The sequence below is a fragment of the Corythoichthys intestinalis genome, chromosome 6 (genome assembly GCF_030265065.1).
Source record: "Corythoichthys intestinalis isolate RoL2023-P3 chromosome 6, ASM3026506v1, whole genome shotgun sequence".
Classification (NCBI taxonomy): Eukaryota; Metazoa; Chordata; class Actinopteri; order Syngnathiformes; family Syngnathidae; genus Corythoichthys; species Corythoichthys intestinalis.
The window spans coordinates 15,447,298-15,464,916 of NC_080400.1; the positions used below are offsets into that span (position 1 = coordinate 15,447,298).

The 17,619-nt window shown below is 40.1% G+C and overlaps 1 protein-coding gene across 1 annotated transcript in view; it reads left to right on the forward strand.

Annotated features, from left to right (window-relative positions):
* The window catches only part of LOC130917254 (TNF receptor-associated factor 4-like), an 82,624-nt gene that overhangs the window by 47,235 nt on the left and 17,770 nt on the right, over positions 1–17,619 (forward strand). The window contains exons 2-4 of the mRNA XM_057838472.1: positions 6,980–7,031; positions 10,393–10,497; positions 13,951–14,112. Of these exons, the coding sequence (XP_057694455.1) occupies positions 6,980–7,031; positions 10,393–10,497; positions 13,951–14,112 (319 nt within the window). The remainder of the gene's footprint in view (positions 1–6,979; positions 7,032–10,392; positions 10,498–13,950; positions 14,113–17,619) is intronic.

Below are 17,619 nucleotides of genomic sequence, written 5' to 3' on the forward strand. Positions count from 1 at the left end.
AATGACTCCAAGAGTAAATAACTTCACAGTGCTGAGCTGACTCTCCTAGCCCTCTAATCGATTGACCCTGTTTTATAGCCCTTTGTGGCTCATTAATTGGTTTCAGGGCTCCCTGCTGACACAGTGACCTTAATGGAGGAGAATTACTGCCGTCTCGTCGTGCATTACCCTCCCTTCCCCCTTCTTCTCTTATTCTCTCACACACACTGGTTTCACAGCAGCTGTGTTGAAATACACACAACTCTAGTCAGGTGATGCCACAGCTTCAGCTTCTGTTGATATAAAAGCATCAGTAGACGAGTGCTAAAATGTTGTCAAGATCCTTTTGAGTTGTCGAGTCATGTGAAAAAAAAAACATGTAGGAAGACTGCCGTTTTGGTTGGAATAGACATTTATTGGTCACTTCGGTTGTCTTGAAGTGTCCTTTGACTCACTATCCGCCAACTGGCAGCAAATATGTGTTTTCGATTTCTACCCAATTTAAATCATGTATACTACTACATAGGAGTGGGAACCTCTTGGTACCTCACGATACGATACAATACGATTTGCGATACAAAGCTCACGATAACGATGGTCTGACGATATGGCGATACAACGATTATCGATACATTTGTCAGGAAATCATTCTAGAATATTCTACAAACAACTAATGAACAGAAAAACAAGCTTCTGCTGATAATTGGAATGAGTTTATCACTAGTAGACGTCCAATCCGTTTGAAGTGGGAGGATGGCAATGAATGATCATTCGCTGCCATCCTCCCACTTCAAACGGATTTAACGTCTATGGCCATCAGTAGCAGCCAAAGCCAGGCAATGAGGTAATTTTGGGCTATTTAAGGTCATTGACCTGTTGATTTTCAGGTACTTCCTGTTGATTTTGGGGTATTTTATGGGTCACTTCCTGTTTGAGTTACAGAACAGGAAGTGACGTGGGAATACCCAAATAAATAGGCAGTGACTCAAACTCAACAGGAAATGACCTGTAAATTCCCTGAAAATCAGACAGAATGACTGTGAATGCGTGGTACGGCGCATTGTGTTACTGATAGTAGCCTTTGTTACTGAGGTCCCAGCTCTCTGTAGGTCATTCACTAGGTCCCCCCGTGTGGTTCTGGGATTTTTGCTCACCGTTCTTGTTAGTATTTTGACGCCACGGGAGCCCCAGATCGAGGGAGATTATCAGTATGTCTTCCATTTTTTAATAATTGCTCTCACAGTTGATTTCTTCTCACCAAGTGTTTTACCTATTGCAGATTCAGTCTTCCCAGCTTGGTGCAGGTCTACAATTTTGTCTCTGGTGCCCTCCGACAGCTCTTTAGTCTTAGCCATAGTGTAGTTTGGAGTGTGACTGACTGATATATGTTGTATATTGTGGACAGGTGTCTATTATACCGATAATGAGTTAAAACAGGTGCCATTAATACAGGTAACAAGTGGAGCCTCGTTAGACCTCGTTATAACTCGTTAGAAGAAGTTAGAAGACCTCTTTGACAGCCAGAAATCTTGCTTGTTTGTAGGTGACCAAACACTTATTTTCCACTCTAATTTGGAAATAAATTCTTTAAAAATCAAACAATGTGATTTTCTGTTTGTTTGTTTTTTTACATTCTGTCTCTCTTGGTTGAGGTTTACCCATGTTGATGTTTACAGGCCTCTCTAATCTTTTCAAGTAGGAGAACTTGCTCAATAGGTGGTTGACTAAATACTTACTTGCCCCTCTGTACATGTGAAGGCCCTTCTGAAGTTTGCCAGTGACCATCTGTCTCTGACGCAGAGGGGTCATGGGAGAAAGTAATGTGGTCAGATGAGAACAAAGTAGAACTTTTTGGTGCAAACTGAAGGATGTGTATAATCCCAAGAACACCATCCCCACTGTGAAGTATGGGGGTGGAAAGCTCATGCTTTGTGGCTGTTTGTCAGCCAAGGGGACAGGAAAACTTTAGTGTATAAAGCAGCGGATGAATAGTGAAATGTATCGTCAGATTTTGAGCCACAACCTCCTGACCTCAGTCAGAGACTTGATGATGAGTTGTGGCTGGATCTTCCAACATGACAATGGTCCGAAGCACACAGCCAAGCTGACCAAGAAGTGGCTGCATAAAAAGCATATCAAAGTTCGGGAGTGGTTTAGCCAGTCTCCAGAGCTCAATCCAATAGAAAATATTTGGATGGAGCTGAAAATTCTTGTTTTTCAATGAAAGCCCTGACATATCTACAGAAGATTTGTGCGGAAGAATGGGCCAAAATCCCTGTTTCCATGTGTGAAAATCTGGTGAAGAACTACAGAAAGCGTCTGACCTCTGTAATTGCAAACAAAGGCTTCTAAGTGCATTTTTGATTGAAATTTCCGACCTTTACCTATTTTCTAAGTGGGTGAACTTGCAAAATCACATGGGGTGCAAATACTTCTGCTCCTCACTGTATACTCTACATACGAATGTGGGACTGATCCAATCGTGAGCTGTTTTATGGGAGGAACCTTAAAAAAATATATAGCTCCTGACTGACCAATGACTCTTCTCATCACACTCACGGAATAAAAACAAAAACACTTTTAGTGAAATTCTTTGCTCCGCTTTGAATGAGAAAATTAAGTGTTTTTCTGCCAAAACTTGAGAAATTGACCTATCTACGAAAACTGCTTTGCATTCTGCTCTTGTATTTGAGCAGATAGTTGCTTCCTGGTCACGTCTGCAGCTCCTGCCTCTTTCTCCTGATTGGCTTTAACATCAGATGAACGAGGAAGTGGCTGGACAGTTGAGATTTGCAAGACAGTACGACATGATGAATCAGTGAATCAGGAAATTCTGTCATACTTGTAAGGCTAACATGTGACACTGCTTTGCCAGGAAATTAAGTTAGGTCATTTCATTTGATGACTCACAATAAAACAAAAATTTGATTAACTCAGCTCAGTAATTTTTGTTGGTTTGTTTGTTTAACTTGGGAAAGTCAGCCCCAGAAACCATTTTCATCTAGGAACATGAAACTTGCTTGGAATGTGTGTCATGGGTAGACCAACAAAAAAATTCTCAATAAGCAATGCCTGATGATTAGAGATGTCCCGATTGATCGGCGTCCCGATCGATCAGGTCCGATCACGTCATTTTCAAAGTATCGGAATCGGCAAAAGATATCGGCCATGCCTTTTTTTATATATATTTTTTTAAATAGATCGTTTTCTAATTGTATTTAACGTTACAGACATAATATGTTACACTCATCCAGAGTCTTTAGTTTAGGCTTAAGGTAGGATTATCAAATTTATTCCGATAACGGCGGTAATTATTTTTTTTTAAAAATGTATCACGTTAAAATATTTAACGCAATTAATGCATGCGTTGCACGACCCACTCACGCATTGTCACACTCAATCTGTAATGGCGCCATTTTACCTATATAGGAGTAGTGTGAATTTTGGCAGCCTTTGGAGCCTTTTTGTAATTGGCCGAAGCCTTACAATTCCTCTCCCTACGATTAGAAATATCATGGGAAGCAATGTGGGGAAGCAAGGTAGTATTTGATCTTTTTCTTAACACCTTATGTTATTTCCCAACACAGAGAAGATATATCAATTGGTAGCACTACGCACAGGCATGGTTCCACTTCCCATCATGCATTTGGGCATGGCTACAGTATCATTTACTGAAAGCTCAACAAATACACTAGATGGCAATATTTAGTCACAATATGCAAAGTCACAAGTCTTTCTATCCGTGGATCCCTCTCACAGAAAGAATGTTAATAATGTAAATGCCATCTTGAGGATTTATTGTCATAATAAACAAATACAGTACTTATGTACTGTATGTTGAATGTATATATTTGTCGGAGTTTTATTCATTTTTTTCTTAATGCATTGCCAAAATGTATATGATCGGGAAAAATTATCGGGATCGGCAGATACTCAAACTAAAACGATCGGGATCGGATCGGGAGCAAAAAAACATGATCGGAACAACCCTACTGATAATATCATGTGAGTCTTCCATTTATATTTAAATTGTAATTAGAATATATTTCGATAATTTTTGGTCAGACCCTGAGGCGAGTTTAATCAGAGTATCATTCGTTCCTTTTATATCCGTTTTAGAATCCAAAATCGGAAAACGGACAACAGCTTATTTCATTTCTCATTTTCAAGTAGAAAATAACAGCCTATTTTTGGCTGTTTTGATTTTGTTTTGAAGTTAAAAATAAAATATGACAGAATGAAATTATCATGGTATTTTTGTTGTATTCGTTTTAGGTTTGTATCATTTTCAATGTGTTGTGAACCAGAAGTTGTTGTTTTTTTTCAGTGAGGCTAATCCTAAACCGTGTGGATCTTGAAACATGTTCACAGAAATAGAGCCACCATATGTAGCCATCTTTGACAAAAAGGTTAAATAATAATAACTGTTAGCTATCGGGCTGCTCGATTCACTCATCAATGGAATCAAAATGAAACAGTAGAGACTGACTGACACGCATTTAAAATGATACAAAACAAAAAAAAACAAATAAAACAAAAATACCATATGAAAACGGGAAATGAAATAACCAGTCCTTATCCGTTTTCTCATTTTGGATTCGAAAACATACGGAATGAACGAATGATACACTGATACAGTTTCACCTAGGAAAACGTAATTCTATAGTAGGGCTTCAGCTATCGATTATTTTAATAGTCGATTCATCAATCAATTTGTTAGTTCGAGTAATCTGATTAGGAACATTGAATGCATTGCAGAATAAACTTTAGGAGCTGCAAAACGCTGCAAAACAAAGGCTTGCTAAGATTGCACTTTCAAAAGAGCATTAAATGCGAATACTAAATAAAATTCCTGAATGTTTCTTCAAACTATGCAGAGTTGCACTTTGATTTAAAAATGAAGTAAGTGAGCTTAGTCTCAAACGGTTTAAAAAAAAAAAAAAAAAAAAGAGGAACTAAGTACAACAAAAGAACAATTGGCTAACTTGCATAGCAAAAGTCCGCTAGCTTAAATGCTATAAAATATTAATGTTTTTTCCTACAATGCTATTAACAAATGATTCAAATACATATTCCCTCCCAAAAAAATAAAGGCGCCTATACCCATAAGCTAAATAACAAATGCATTAAAAAAAACATGTTAGCTCAAACAAAAACTTACCCGAGTTAAGTAACTGTTGCCAGCCACCAGAGGGCAGTGTATCCACCCAAATCACCAAATTAATAAAACTAAATGCAGACACTTTCTAAACAAACCATTACAACGCTACTCAAATTAACTCATTCACTCCCAGCCATTTTCCAAGGCCCTTCGCTCCCGGCCGTTTTACTGGATTTTGACTGATTTTGCAAGACCCCAAATTCTGTTCTATTTCTATATAAAGATGGAACCCACCAAAAGAAAGATTAGACTCTCTTCTTTCAGCAGACATTTTTTTTAGTTCATATCTTTTTCCATTCTTTAGAAATCAGCATTAAAAAATAGCTCAGTTTGAGCAATCTTCCAATTTCTGATGAAAAAAACAGAGAAATTGAGCTTTTTGTAAAAGCATACATTTCAAACATAACTTTGACTTTAACACACCTATTTTTCACTTTTGTGAAATCCCAAACATTTGAATAATGTTTTCGTTCTACAAAATAACAACAAGACAAATAGACCTTTTGATCGCAAAGTAACATAACTAAACTATTGAACTGTTGAACTATTTGCGCACATAACAATGGAGAAGGCTCTCGGCTGCTCCAGGTTGAATGAGGGGGCTCCCAGTAATCTGATGAGTCCGGATCAAAATGAGTCTCACTTTTTTCATCATCTTCATCGTTGGTTTCAACCTCGGGCTCAGGAGTAACGCAACGTGAGCTTCACAAAACGCGTGTGGAACCTGACGATGTTGTAGCCGTCACCGTCTGTCTCATCAAGATAAATTTTTAAAAAATCCTTCTTTGACGATGGTTTCGTTTTCTTTTCAAAACACTCCTCCAGTGTCGTTTGCCTTTTTTTCCAATCGTTCTCCACATTTTTCTCAAATTCTCACGCATGTTCACAAGATCCCTCCAACTTCCGTTTCCTGACTTTTTTTCTTCACTTCCTTTCTTGGCCTGAAAAAATGCGCTACTGCCCTCCAGTGGCCAATTTTATTGCCTTAAAATGAGTTTTGAGCATCGTGCATTGCGGTTTAGGTGCAACAGAACCTAGAGATGACTCTTGTTAAAAAAAAAAAAAAAAAATTTAAACAACGTAAAACACGTATAAATACGTTTTTGGGACACTGAAACAATTAAAAATAGAACTTATTTATACGTTTTTGGGAGCAAATGAGTTAAACACTTGAAGTTGCAAAAATTTGATTCGAAGCTTTTTTGTAATGTAATTACTCTAGTTGATCGATTTATTGTTGCAGCACTATTCTATAGGAATGTCCATCATCTGTAGATTCACAAAAAATCTTTAAAAAAATGACTCCGGAAAGTTGCCATTTTATTGCTATCTACTACTGTACTTTGTTCATCTAATTGATTTTAAATTTGGAGAACTTAATTTAAACTGACTGATAACACAAAATGACCAAACATTGTAGTTTTTGGGCAGCCTGCTTTGGCGTTAGCAAACTTTGTAAAAGCAAAAAAGTTTGATGACTTAATCTGAAAAATAAAGGTTGGTTATTGAATGGCGCACATTGTTATGCTGAGCCTCATGCTAAAAGCCTCACTTAACGTGACTTGAGGTATTTAAAGCGCAAAATTGTGGCGCACACGTGTGTCTGCTTAAGGCCAGGAGGAGATGAAAGAAGAACTGTGTGCTTGGCTCAAAGTTCATATTTTATAGAATGCAGCGTTTGCGCGTGATCACGTCCTTGGGACGAAGTCCAAAACTGGAACAGAAACTGTTTTGCTCATTTCAACTGGTTAACAGGTTGATTTTCGTGATCCATATTTATTTTTAAAAAAATATATATATATATATTTTAATATCCTTTTTCATGTCTTCTTGTTGCAGTGAAGGGGTTTTCAAGTGTCCGGAAGACCAGCTGCCTTTGGATTATGCCAAGGTAGGAAATATTCACATGCTCAGTTTTTAATTTCGCTTCAAAAAAATGCTGTCATTGAACACAAAAGGCACAATTTGCCACAGATTGTTCCTTGGGGGAGGTAGACGTCGTTATTTGTCGTCAGCGTCTTTCCCTTTTGACACTAGTGCGCGAATAAGGGCTAAGGGTGGTGGCGAGATTCTTTGCGGTGTAGGCAAATCCGCCGCCAGCTATGGTCAAGGTGTCCCCTTTATTTGGGACCTTTTTCACCTTTTTTTACACCCGCTGTTTACTGAAGGTCTGGCTACTTACCACTCTCTTGCAAATTACCCTGGTGGTTAATTATAGGTATTATTTAAATGTCTGTCATTTTTAGCTTAGAATCATTAATTGATGTCTAATATTTCGTTGAAAAAGAAAAAAACGACTTTAAAAAATGATTCACTCGCATACTTAACACATTCAAACAAATGACATCACAATGAAAAATTTGGCGTCTGTAAAAAAGTCACGGATATCTACCTCATAACTATCGCTTAATTGTATTTTTTATGTTACTGTCGCATTTCCTCAGATAAGTTAGATGATAAATAATTGATCCAAACAAAGAAAAATTGGGGGGAAAAATATTCAAAAGGGTAAATATATGAAAAAGAAAATCTAGACCACTCCTTGATGTCTGCGATTTCTGCTCTGCAACCCCTGTTATATTTCCACATTTCACCTATAAAATTCCCAAAAAATCCAGCTGTGGCCTTTCACAGCTTTGTCTTAACACTCAGTGATACATGTTACATGCAGTTTTTGGATCGAAACATGATAAGTACGCGATAATATCTCGTAAAGATCATGGCGTCTTTAATTCTGCTCTCACGTGCTCTTGCATCCATTTAGGGTTTGGCTCTTTAAATTCTTTTTTTTTTTTAAATGCCCTCCTGTTCAAATATTTTCTTCCCCCCAGAAAACTGAGATTTTAAGCTTTCCAATGATGTATCACACATGCAAAAGGGACAAATTTGAAAGTTGGCCAAATTGGGGGTCTCAGAGTAGAACTTCAAGTCACCTGAGTGTTTTCCGCCATGTGTTTTTAATCATTTTATTTCCTGTAAATTTGACCTCTTTATGTTATAGTTTATTTTACTTTGATTCATTGAATTTATTAATTTTGTTTCTACACTGCTTAAAATGGTCTGTTTTTAGGAATTTGGCACTTGGGGTGCGACTTACACTCAGGAGCGACTTATGTGTGACATTATTAACACATTATGATATAATTTCACATGTTATTTTGCTGTTTTGGAGTGACACTGATGGTTTGGTAAACTTGTTAGCATGTTCTTTACACTATAGTTATTTGAATAACTCTTAATAGCTATGGGCACGTTCGCATTCTGCCTTTGGCAATGTGTGTTCAATTGCATTATTGGCTTTTTTATATTGAAATGCATGCTTTTAGTTTGCGACGCTTTCACGTCCACGTGGGTGCGCACTCGCACTTGTTTACGCGAAGAAGAGCGCTCACACGCCAGAAGAAGACGCCGAGAGAGAGAGAGAGAGAGAGAGAGAAAGAGACACGGCTGCGAACTTACGTTTATTGTTTATGCTTGTAAAATATCTCCACAGAGGCAACGCCTGTGTGTATCATCTTTTCTGTTGTTGTTGTGTGTTTTCCACCCGAGATCGGACACTTAGAGCCAGTTTTGTGGTTGTTTGAACTATGTGCTAATGCTAGCGAACGCATGCTAACCGTTTGTGTCATTGCTGTAATAGCACCTAATTATTATTTATTTACATTGATGCGAATCTGTTTGATATTGAGGACGAAATTGATTCAGCAAATTATATGTCCTCCCATTTGGGAGTTTAGCTCGCTGTATAGCCAGGACCGAGCCGTAGTGTCCTGGTGAAGATAGTATATTCGCATTTTGTTGTACACGCACTGTACACTTATTCAGCATGTTGTTCTCTATTGTATTTATATAATAAATTGCCTTTCAAAATGACATATCTGTTCTATGTGTTGGATTTTATCAAGTAAATTTCCCCCAAAAATGCGACTTATACTCCGGTGCGACTTATATACAGTGCCCTCCATAATTATTGGCACCCCTGAGAAAGATGTGTACTTTGTACAACCCCCTTTTGCCAACAAAACAACGTCTGGGGACTGAGATGGCCATGGGAGGAGCTTGATTTTGTGTCTGGTGAACCATTTCTGTGTAGATCTGGCCATATGTTTAGGGTCATTGTCTTGCTGAAAGACCCAGTGACGACCCATCTTCAGCTTTCGGGCAGAGGGCAACAGATTTTGATTTAAAATGTCCTGGTATTTCAAAGCATTCATGATGCCATGCACCCTAACAAGGTTCCCAGGGCCTTTGGAAGCAAAACAGCCCCACAGCATCACTGACCCACCCCCATTCTTCACAGTGGGTATGAGGTGCTTTTCAGCATGCGCATCTTTCGTGGCACGCCAGACCCACTTAGAGTGTTTGTTGCCAAAATGCTCAATCTTGGTCTCATCTGACCAAAGCACACCGTCCCAGTTGAAGCCTGGGACCGTGTGTATTTTTTCAAGCTCCTCCCATGACCATCTCAGTCCCCAGACTTTGTTTTGTTGGCAAAATGGGGTTGTACATAATATTAACACCAGGGGTGCTAATAATTGTGACACACATTAATTGATGTCAAATAATTTTATGTGGGATTTTTTTCCACACTGAATGAATGCACTTGTATTGAAGGTTGGATTTTTCTTTTTTTCCATTAAGGTCCCATATTATTTGAATTAAAAAAATATATATTAGAAGCTAAAAAACACATCTTTTTCAGGGGTGCCAATAATTATGGAGGGCACTGTATGGTTTTTTTTGTTGTTTTTTCGTATCGCCATATCGTGAGATCATCGTTTGTACCGCAAATAGCATTGTATCGCGAGGTACCAAGAGGTTCTCCCCCCTAACAACTCTACGGTTGGTGTCCGAGTTTTCGGATTTTGGGGCGGGGTTTAGCAATAGGTCGATTAAAGAGTCTTTTCTAATCTTTTCGGAGTTTAGACAGTACTGTCCGCACTCACGAGTCGGTCAAAAACGTGAGCCTCTCTTTGTTTAGCGTGCCGTGACATTTGGAGGGAGGAGGCCGTTGTGCTTTCCCACCGAGACAAGTTGAGCCGTAAATCCTGGAGACGAAATGCTGGGAAGTGCCTGTGCGCTCACTTGAGTGTCTTGTCACACTGTGTCCTCATTTGTCCAATCCGAAGCACTCACGTTACAAAAATGTCAGAAGAAATGAGAAAGAGCATGAGAGGCACTTTCTGGGTCAGGCCCAACAAACTCCTGAAGTTCATCAACGTGAATGAACCAAAAGGCCCTATATTTTGCAGATCTACCCGGATCCGGAGTTGGAGCAGCAGATCTTGGCGCTGCCCATCCGCTGCATCCACAGCGAGGAAGGGTGTCGCTGGACCGGACAGATGAAGCAGCTGCAGGTGAGAATTTGACAATATGGAGAGAAATTTCTAGTCCTCCACTGTGTATGACCAGTAATGCCACAGTTGGGTTAAAATGGTAATCGTGTTATCTTGTGATATATTTTAATGTTTTTTGCTTGACGTAAGCGTTTTTCCCCCCGAAAATCAGTCAATGAACAGTTATCATTAGGGTTTTTCCGATCATGTTTTTTTGCTCCCGATCCGATCCCGATCGTTTTAGTTTGAGTATCTGCCGATCCCGATATTTCCCAATCCGATTGCTTTTTTTTTTTGCTCCCGATTCAATTACAATCATTCCCGATAATTTTTCCCGATCATATACATTTTGGCAATGCATTAAGAAAAAAATGAATAAAACTCGGACGAATATATACATTCAACATACAGTACATAAGTACTGTATTTGTTTATTATGACAATAAATCCTCAAGATGGCATTTACATTATTAACATTCTTTCCGTGAGAGGGATCCACGGATAGAAAGACTTGTGACTTTGTATATTGTGACTAAATCTTGCCATCTAGTGTATTTGTTGAGCTCTCAGTAAATGATACTGTGGCCATCCCAAATGCATGATGGGAAGTGGAACCATGACTGTGCGTCGTGCTACCAATTGATATATCTGCTCTGCGTTGGGAAATAACTGAAGGTGTTAAGACATAGATCAATTGCCACCTTGCTTCCCCACATTGCTTCCCATGATATTTCTAATCATAGAGAGAGGGATTGCAAGGCTTTAGCCAATGAAAAGAAGACTCCAAAGGCTGCTAAAATTCACTCTACTCATATTGCGCTGCCTTTTATCTCTCTATATAGGAAAAAATTTGTCTTCGTCTAGTTTTAGTTGACAAAAACTCATACAAACTTCGATACGCAAAACTGTTTTTGTCTGTGAAATTCAAGTTTTAGTCCAAAAATGAATAAAGGTTTCCAACAATTTTGAATGAGCATACAGGCGAGCACATACAGTGGGGAGAACAAGTATTTGATACACTGCCGATTTTGCTTGTTTTCCCACTTGCAAGCCATGTAGAGGTCTGTAATTTTTATCATAAGTTCTCTTCAACTGTGAGGGACGGAATCTAATACAAAAATTATAATTTTTAAATAATAAATTTGTAATAAATTTGTATTTAACTGCATGAAATAAGTATTTGATACATTACCAACTAGTAAATATTTTGGCTCTTAGTTCTTTTTTAAGAACCCCTCCTGTTCTCCACTCATTACCGGAAGTAACTGCACCTGTTTGAACTTGTTACCTGTATAAAATACACCTGTTCACATGCTCAAACAAACAAACTCCAACCTCTCCACAATGGCCAAGACCAAAGAGCTGTATAAGTACATCAGGGATAAAATAATAGACCTGCACAAGGCTGGGATGGGCTACAGGAAAATAAGCAAGCAGCTTGGTGAGAAGATAACAACTGTTGGAGCGATTATTAGAAAATGGAAGAAGTTCAAGTTGACGGTCAATCTGCCTCGTTCTGGGGCTCCATGCAAGATCTCACCTCGTGGGGCATCACTACTCATGAGGAAGGTGAGGGATCAGCCCAGAACTACACGGCAGGACCTGGTCAATGACCTGAAGAGAGCTGGAAACACAGTCTCGAAGAAAACCATCTGAAACACATTACGCTGTCACGGATTAAAATCCTACAGCGCACGCAAGGTCCCACTGCTGAAGCCAGTGCATGTCCAGACACGTCTGAAGTTTGCCACTGACCATTTGGATGATCCAGAGGAGCAATGGGAGAAGGTCATGTGGTCGGATGAGACCAAAATTGAACTTTTTGGTCTAAACTCGGCTCGTCGTTTTTGGAGGAAAAAGAAGGATGAGAACAACCCCAAGAACACCATCCCAACCGTGAAACATGGAGGAGGAAACATTTTTTGGGGCTGCTTCTCTGCCAAGGGTACAGGACGACTGCACCGTATTGAGGGGAGGATGGATGGGGCTATGTATCGCCAGATCTTGGCTGACAACCTCCTTCCTTCAGTGAGAGCCCTGAAGATGGGTCGTGGCTGCGTCTACCAGCATGAGAACGACCCAAAGCACACGGCCAAGGCAACTAAAGAGTGGCTCCGTAAGAAGCATCTTAAGGTCCTGGAGTGGCCTAGCCAGTCACCAGATCTGAACCCAATAGAAAATCTATGGAGGGAGCTGAAAGTCCGTGTTGCCCGGCAGCAGCCCCGAAACCTGAAGGCTCTGGAGAAGATCTGCATGGAGGAGTGGGCCAAAATCCCTGCTGCAGTTTGTGCAAACCTTGTCAAGGACTACAGGAAACGTTTGGTATCTGTAATAGCAAACAAAGGTTTCTCTACCAAATATTAAGTTCGATTTTTGTGATGTATCAAATACTTATTTCACGCAATTAAATGCAAATTTATTATTTTAAAATCATACAACGTCATTTTCTGTTTTTTTTTTGTATTAGATTCCGTCCCTCACAGTTGAAGAGAACCTATGATACAAATTACAGACCTCACTATGCTTTGCAAGTGGGAAAACCAGCAAAATCGGCAGAGTATCAAATACTTGTTCTCCCCACTGTATTGTAGCGTCTACAAAGACAACGCCAACTTCGTGATGATCATACACAAACAAAGACAAGTCAACTGTGCCCCGATCTAACACTCAAGAGATCTGATGGACTCATAAAGTGGGTTACGATTGCATATTAGTTTGAAAATCGACCGGCTCTACCGTATTTCTTAACGAGTGACTTCTGGTCTGCCCGATCCTGGCTACCGGTAGTAGTATTGACGCAGAAGGGTCGCGTCAAATGATTAACTCTGTCGTTCTTTTCGCGTGCGTCGTGTTGAGACGCTTCTGGGACACGTCTAACACGTGGCTGCACTGCGACTGGTGTGCATTGGCTGATTGACTTTAACGCTCGCGTTTCACTGCGTTTTCGCGGCGGCCACGTTGTCGCGCCGTTGACGTTTCTGGGTTATACTGTCCTACCGTGTTGGTCCTCATTATAGTAGAGAAGACGGAGTAAATATAATTTACACAAAGAAACTGTAACCCGATCAACTCACAGCCTCGAAAAGTAAGGGTTACATTACGTCAGAAACTCGTTCGGTACGCCTCCGTTCCGAACCGAGCACCACGTACCGAAAAGGTTCAATACAAATACATGTACCGTTACACCCTTACTGGTATTTGTGTCCTCATTTTGGAAATCAAACTATCACCCTGGAATGACGTACATCCAGCATGTGTAGTCATTTGTTTTGATGCTTTTGTGCATGCGGGTAAGTTTGCTCAGCGTGTGTCGGACTGCGAATTTGTGCACATGCGTAATACTTGAACAGGCTCAATGGACAAAGGCTGTCTGAACGGGCACGCTAAAAAAACTGATATGAAAAAAATCGGAATTGTGCATTAAGACGTGCAGTATGAACCTAGCCTATATCACTCACACTTTTTCTCCATTAGGGTCACTTCTCTACCTGCGCCTTCAACGTGATACCCTGCCCGAACCGCTGCTCGGTCAAGCTGACGCGCCGCGACCTCCCCGACCACCTGCAGCACGACTGCCCCAAGCGCAAAGTCAAATGCGAGTTCTGCGGCAGCGAGTTCACCGGCGAAGCCTATGAGGTAAAAATCATGCTGCTTGTTTTTCCTCTCCTCCTCTCAGGTCTCGTGTAAACAGGCTGCATGTGTGTGAAAGAGCGCTTTGTTTTAGCACGCTGAGTTGACTGATGTTTTTGGGAATAATCCTGACTGAAGTTTTTCATTACTCACCTGCGCTGCAGTGCTCCTGCATAGATGACCGCTCATAAATCACTGACTGCCATTGACGGCGATAGACGTCCATTCCGTTTTGACTGCGAAAAGCTGGCAGCGTCTCTCGACGTCAAGGGCAGCCAATGAGTTAATAGCTAGATAGAATGGTAGTGGGCCCAAAATCATGCCCTGAGGAATTCCATGACAAATTTGAAGCTTTTTAGTCATCAAAATCTTTCAAATAGGTAACATAACTACTGTAAATCTACTACACGGGTAGCCAGAAGTATTGGCACACTTGCAATTCTGTCAGATAATGCTCAATTCTCCCCAAAAAATGATTGCAACTACAAATGCTTTGGTAGTAATGTCTTCAATTATTTTGCTTGCACTGAAAAAACTCAAAAGAGAATGAAAAATGAAATTCAATCATTGAAATTTTACACAAAACTCCAAAAATGGACCTGACAAAAGTATTGGCACGCATAGCCTAATACTTGGTAGCACAACTTTTAGACAAAAGAACAGCGAACAACCGCTTCCAGTATCCATCAAAGAGTTTCTTACAACGCTCTGCTGGAATTTTAGACCATTCTTCTTTGGCCAACTGCTCCAGGTCCGTGAGATTTGAAGGGTGCCTTCTCCAAACTGCCATTTTCAGATCTCTCCACAGGTGGTCTATGGGATTCAGGTCTGGACTCATTGCTGGCCACTTTAGAAGTCTCCAGTGCTTTTTTTCAAAACATTTTCTCCTGCTTTTGAATTGTGTTTTGGGTCATTGTCCTTTTGGAAGACCCGTGACCTCTGGGGGGACCCAGCTTTCTCACACTGGGCCCTACATTATGCTGCAAAATATGTTGGTAGTCGTCAGACTTCATAATACCATACACACGGTCAAGCAGTCCAGTGCCAGAGGTAGCAAAGCAACCTCAAAACATCAGGGAACCTCTGCCATGTTTGACTGTGGAGACAGGTTCTTTTCTTTGAAGGCCTCGTTTTTTTCCCTGTAAACTCTATGTTGATGCCTTTTCCCAAAAAGCTCTACTTTTGTCTCATCTGACCAGAGAACATTCTTCCAAAACGTTTTTGGCTTTCTCAGGTAAGTTCTGTCAAACTCAAGCCTGACTTTTTTATGTCTCTGGGTCAGAAGTGGGGTCTTCCTGGGTAGAGTCCCTTTTCAGTCAGACGGATAATACCGGTTGACACTGTTGTACCCTCGGACTGTAGGACAGCTTGAACTTTTTTGGATTCCGTCCACATCTCGGAAGGTTAGCCACAGTGCCATGGGCTTTACACTTATTGAAGACACTGCGCAAGGTAGACACAGGAACATTCAGGTCTTTGGAGATGGACTTTTAGCCATGAGATTGCCCATGCTTCCTCACAATTTTGCTTCTCAAGTCCTTAGACAGTTCTTTGGTCTTCTTTCTGTTCTCCATGCTCAATGTGGTACGCACACGGGCACAGGACAGAGGTTGGGTCAACTTTAATCCATTTTAACTGGCTGAAAGTGTGATTTAGTTATTGCCACCACCTATTATGTGCCATAGGAAAGTAACGGGTTAATTACACAAATTAGAGAAGCATCACATAATTTTTCAAAGGGTGTCAAGTAGAGCTGAAACGAATACTCGAGCAACTCGAGTAACTGGAGTTTAAAAACTGATCCGAGTAATTTTATTCACCTCGAGGAATCGTTTAATTTTGCCAGCTCTAAGCATCACGTTTTGCTAGGACTACTTTGAACGCGCTGACATCACATGCGTACACCGCACTGACGTCACGTGCGTAGAGGAAGAAGCAATAAAAAATCAAATTAAAAAAACTTACCGCAGCCGACAGCCGCTACAAACTACGCCGACGTTGCTAAAAACTACGCCCGCATGATGCTAGTTTGGTAGCAGGTTGTGTCCGATGCGTCTCATAGATATTGCATGCATTTAGGACTAGATGCATAATGACAGACTCGGCCGCGTCTGGGCAGCGTTAGTAAACAGCCGCCATCTTTAAGCAGTAGACATCTCGTCGCTAATAAATATAACGTTACTGTCACTCGCTCACGGAATGTTAGCCCTTCGGAGGGCTAGGTTTCTATTGATTATGACCACTGTCAATGTGTGGCTAACGTGTCTTACATACAGGCTTTATTTAATCTGTAAAACACAGCGCTGTTGAGTGATGAGGGTGTAAAATTAAAACATAATAAAGCTAACTGTCAGTTTTAGCTCAGTAGTCATTGCTGAACAAAACACCAAGTAGCACTGATCCCTAATGTGCTCCAATACAGCAGGTATCATACATTTATTTTGAACACTGCAAAAACTCAAAATCCTATCAGTACTTACAGTTTAGACTACCGTAATTTCCCGAATATAACGCGCACTTTTTTTCCCCAAAATCAACTTGTAAACTCATGGTGCGCATTATAAACGGGTACATGGATGGAGACAGAAATATATATGTATTACATACATATATAAACCGATTTTTTTTCATTGACACGGCCACGTTGTGTTGAAGAAACGTATGCGGCGACCCGTTGCCGACGTGACGTCACCGTTTTGTTTCGGTAATACTTCACTCTAATCGGCCGAATGATTTCGTCTGTGTTAAATTCTGCTTTTTTCACTCTTCATAAAGCACAGAATTTAGTTTCTTGAACTCATTTGAGTCGACGTTTATTGCAGCTCCGCAATTCGGACCATAACAAATGTAAAGACACACACTTCCTGTGTCCGTCAACTATATCGGTCCCTCAGAAAACTCAAACCCAAATAACAATAGTTCCTTTTGTTACTGTCGTGTTGACAGCTATGAGCTCTCACGGATTTCCGACTTACGTTCTCACTTTCATTTTACCGTATCAATCCATGGAAGAAACATTTATTCATCATGAGGAAACGAGCAAGTTATACAGCAGCCTTTAAAAGAAAAGTCACATCTGTTTTGTTTTCTCCTAGATTCTGGTAAGTTGGAGAAGTTGTCAAATCATATTATTACCGTAAATATTGTCAGTTTACGGTAATGTTTTGAACTACCAATGTGCTATGCTTGTGCTGTGTTTCACCTGTCAGTAAAATGACATCTCTGTATCTGTACACAAGCTCTGTTTTCTTCTAAAATTAGGGTGCGCGTTATAATCGCGTTATATTCGGGAAATTACGGGAACTTAAAACTTAACTAGAACTTAAAAATTGTTTGACACAAATGGAAATTAAATTGAAACACGTGGGAAAAACACGTACCTTTCAAGTGACGTGTGTTATCAAGCGTAATTACAGTTTTAGGTAAGAAATATGTTTTTTTTTAAATAAGATCTCGACATTTTTTGAGTGACAGCAGTGAATTTTTTTTCCTAGTCACATCTTAGATGCAATT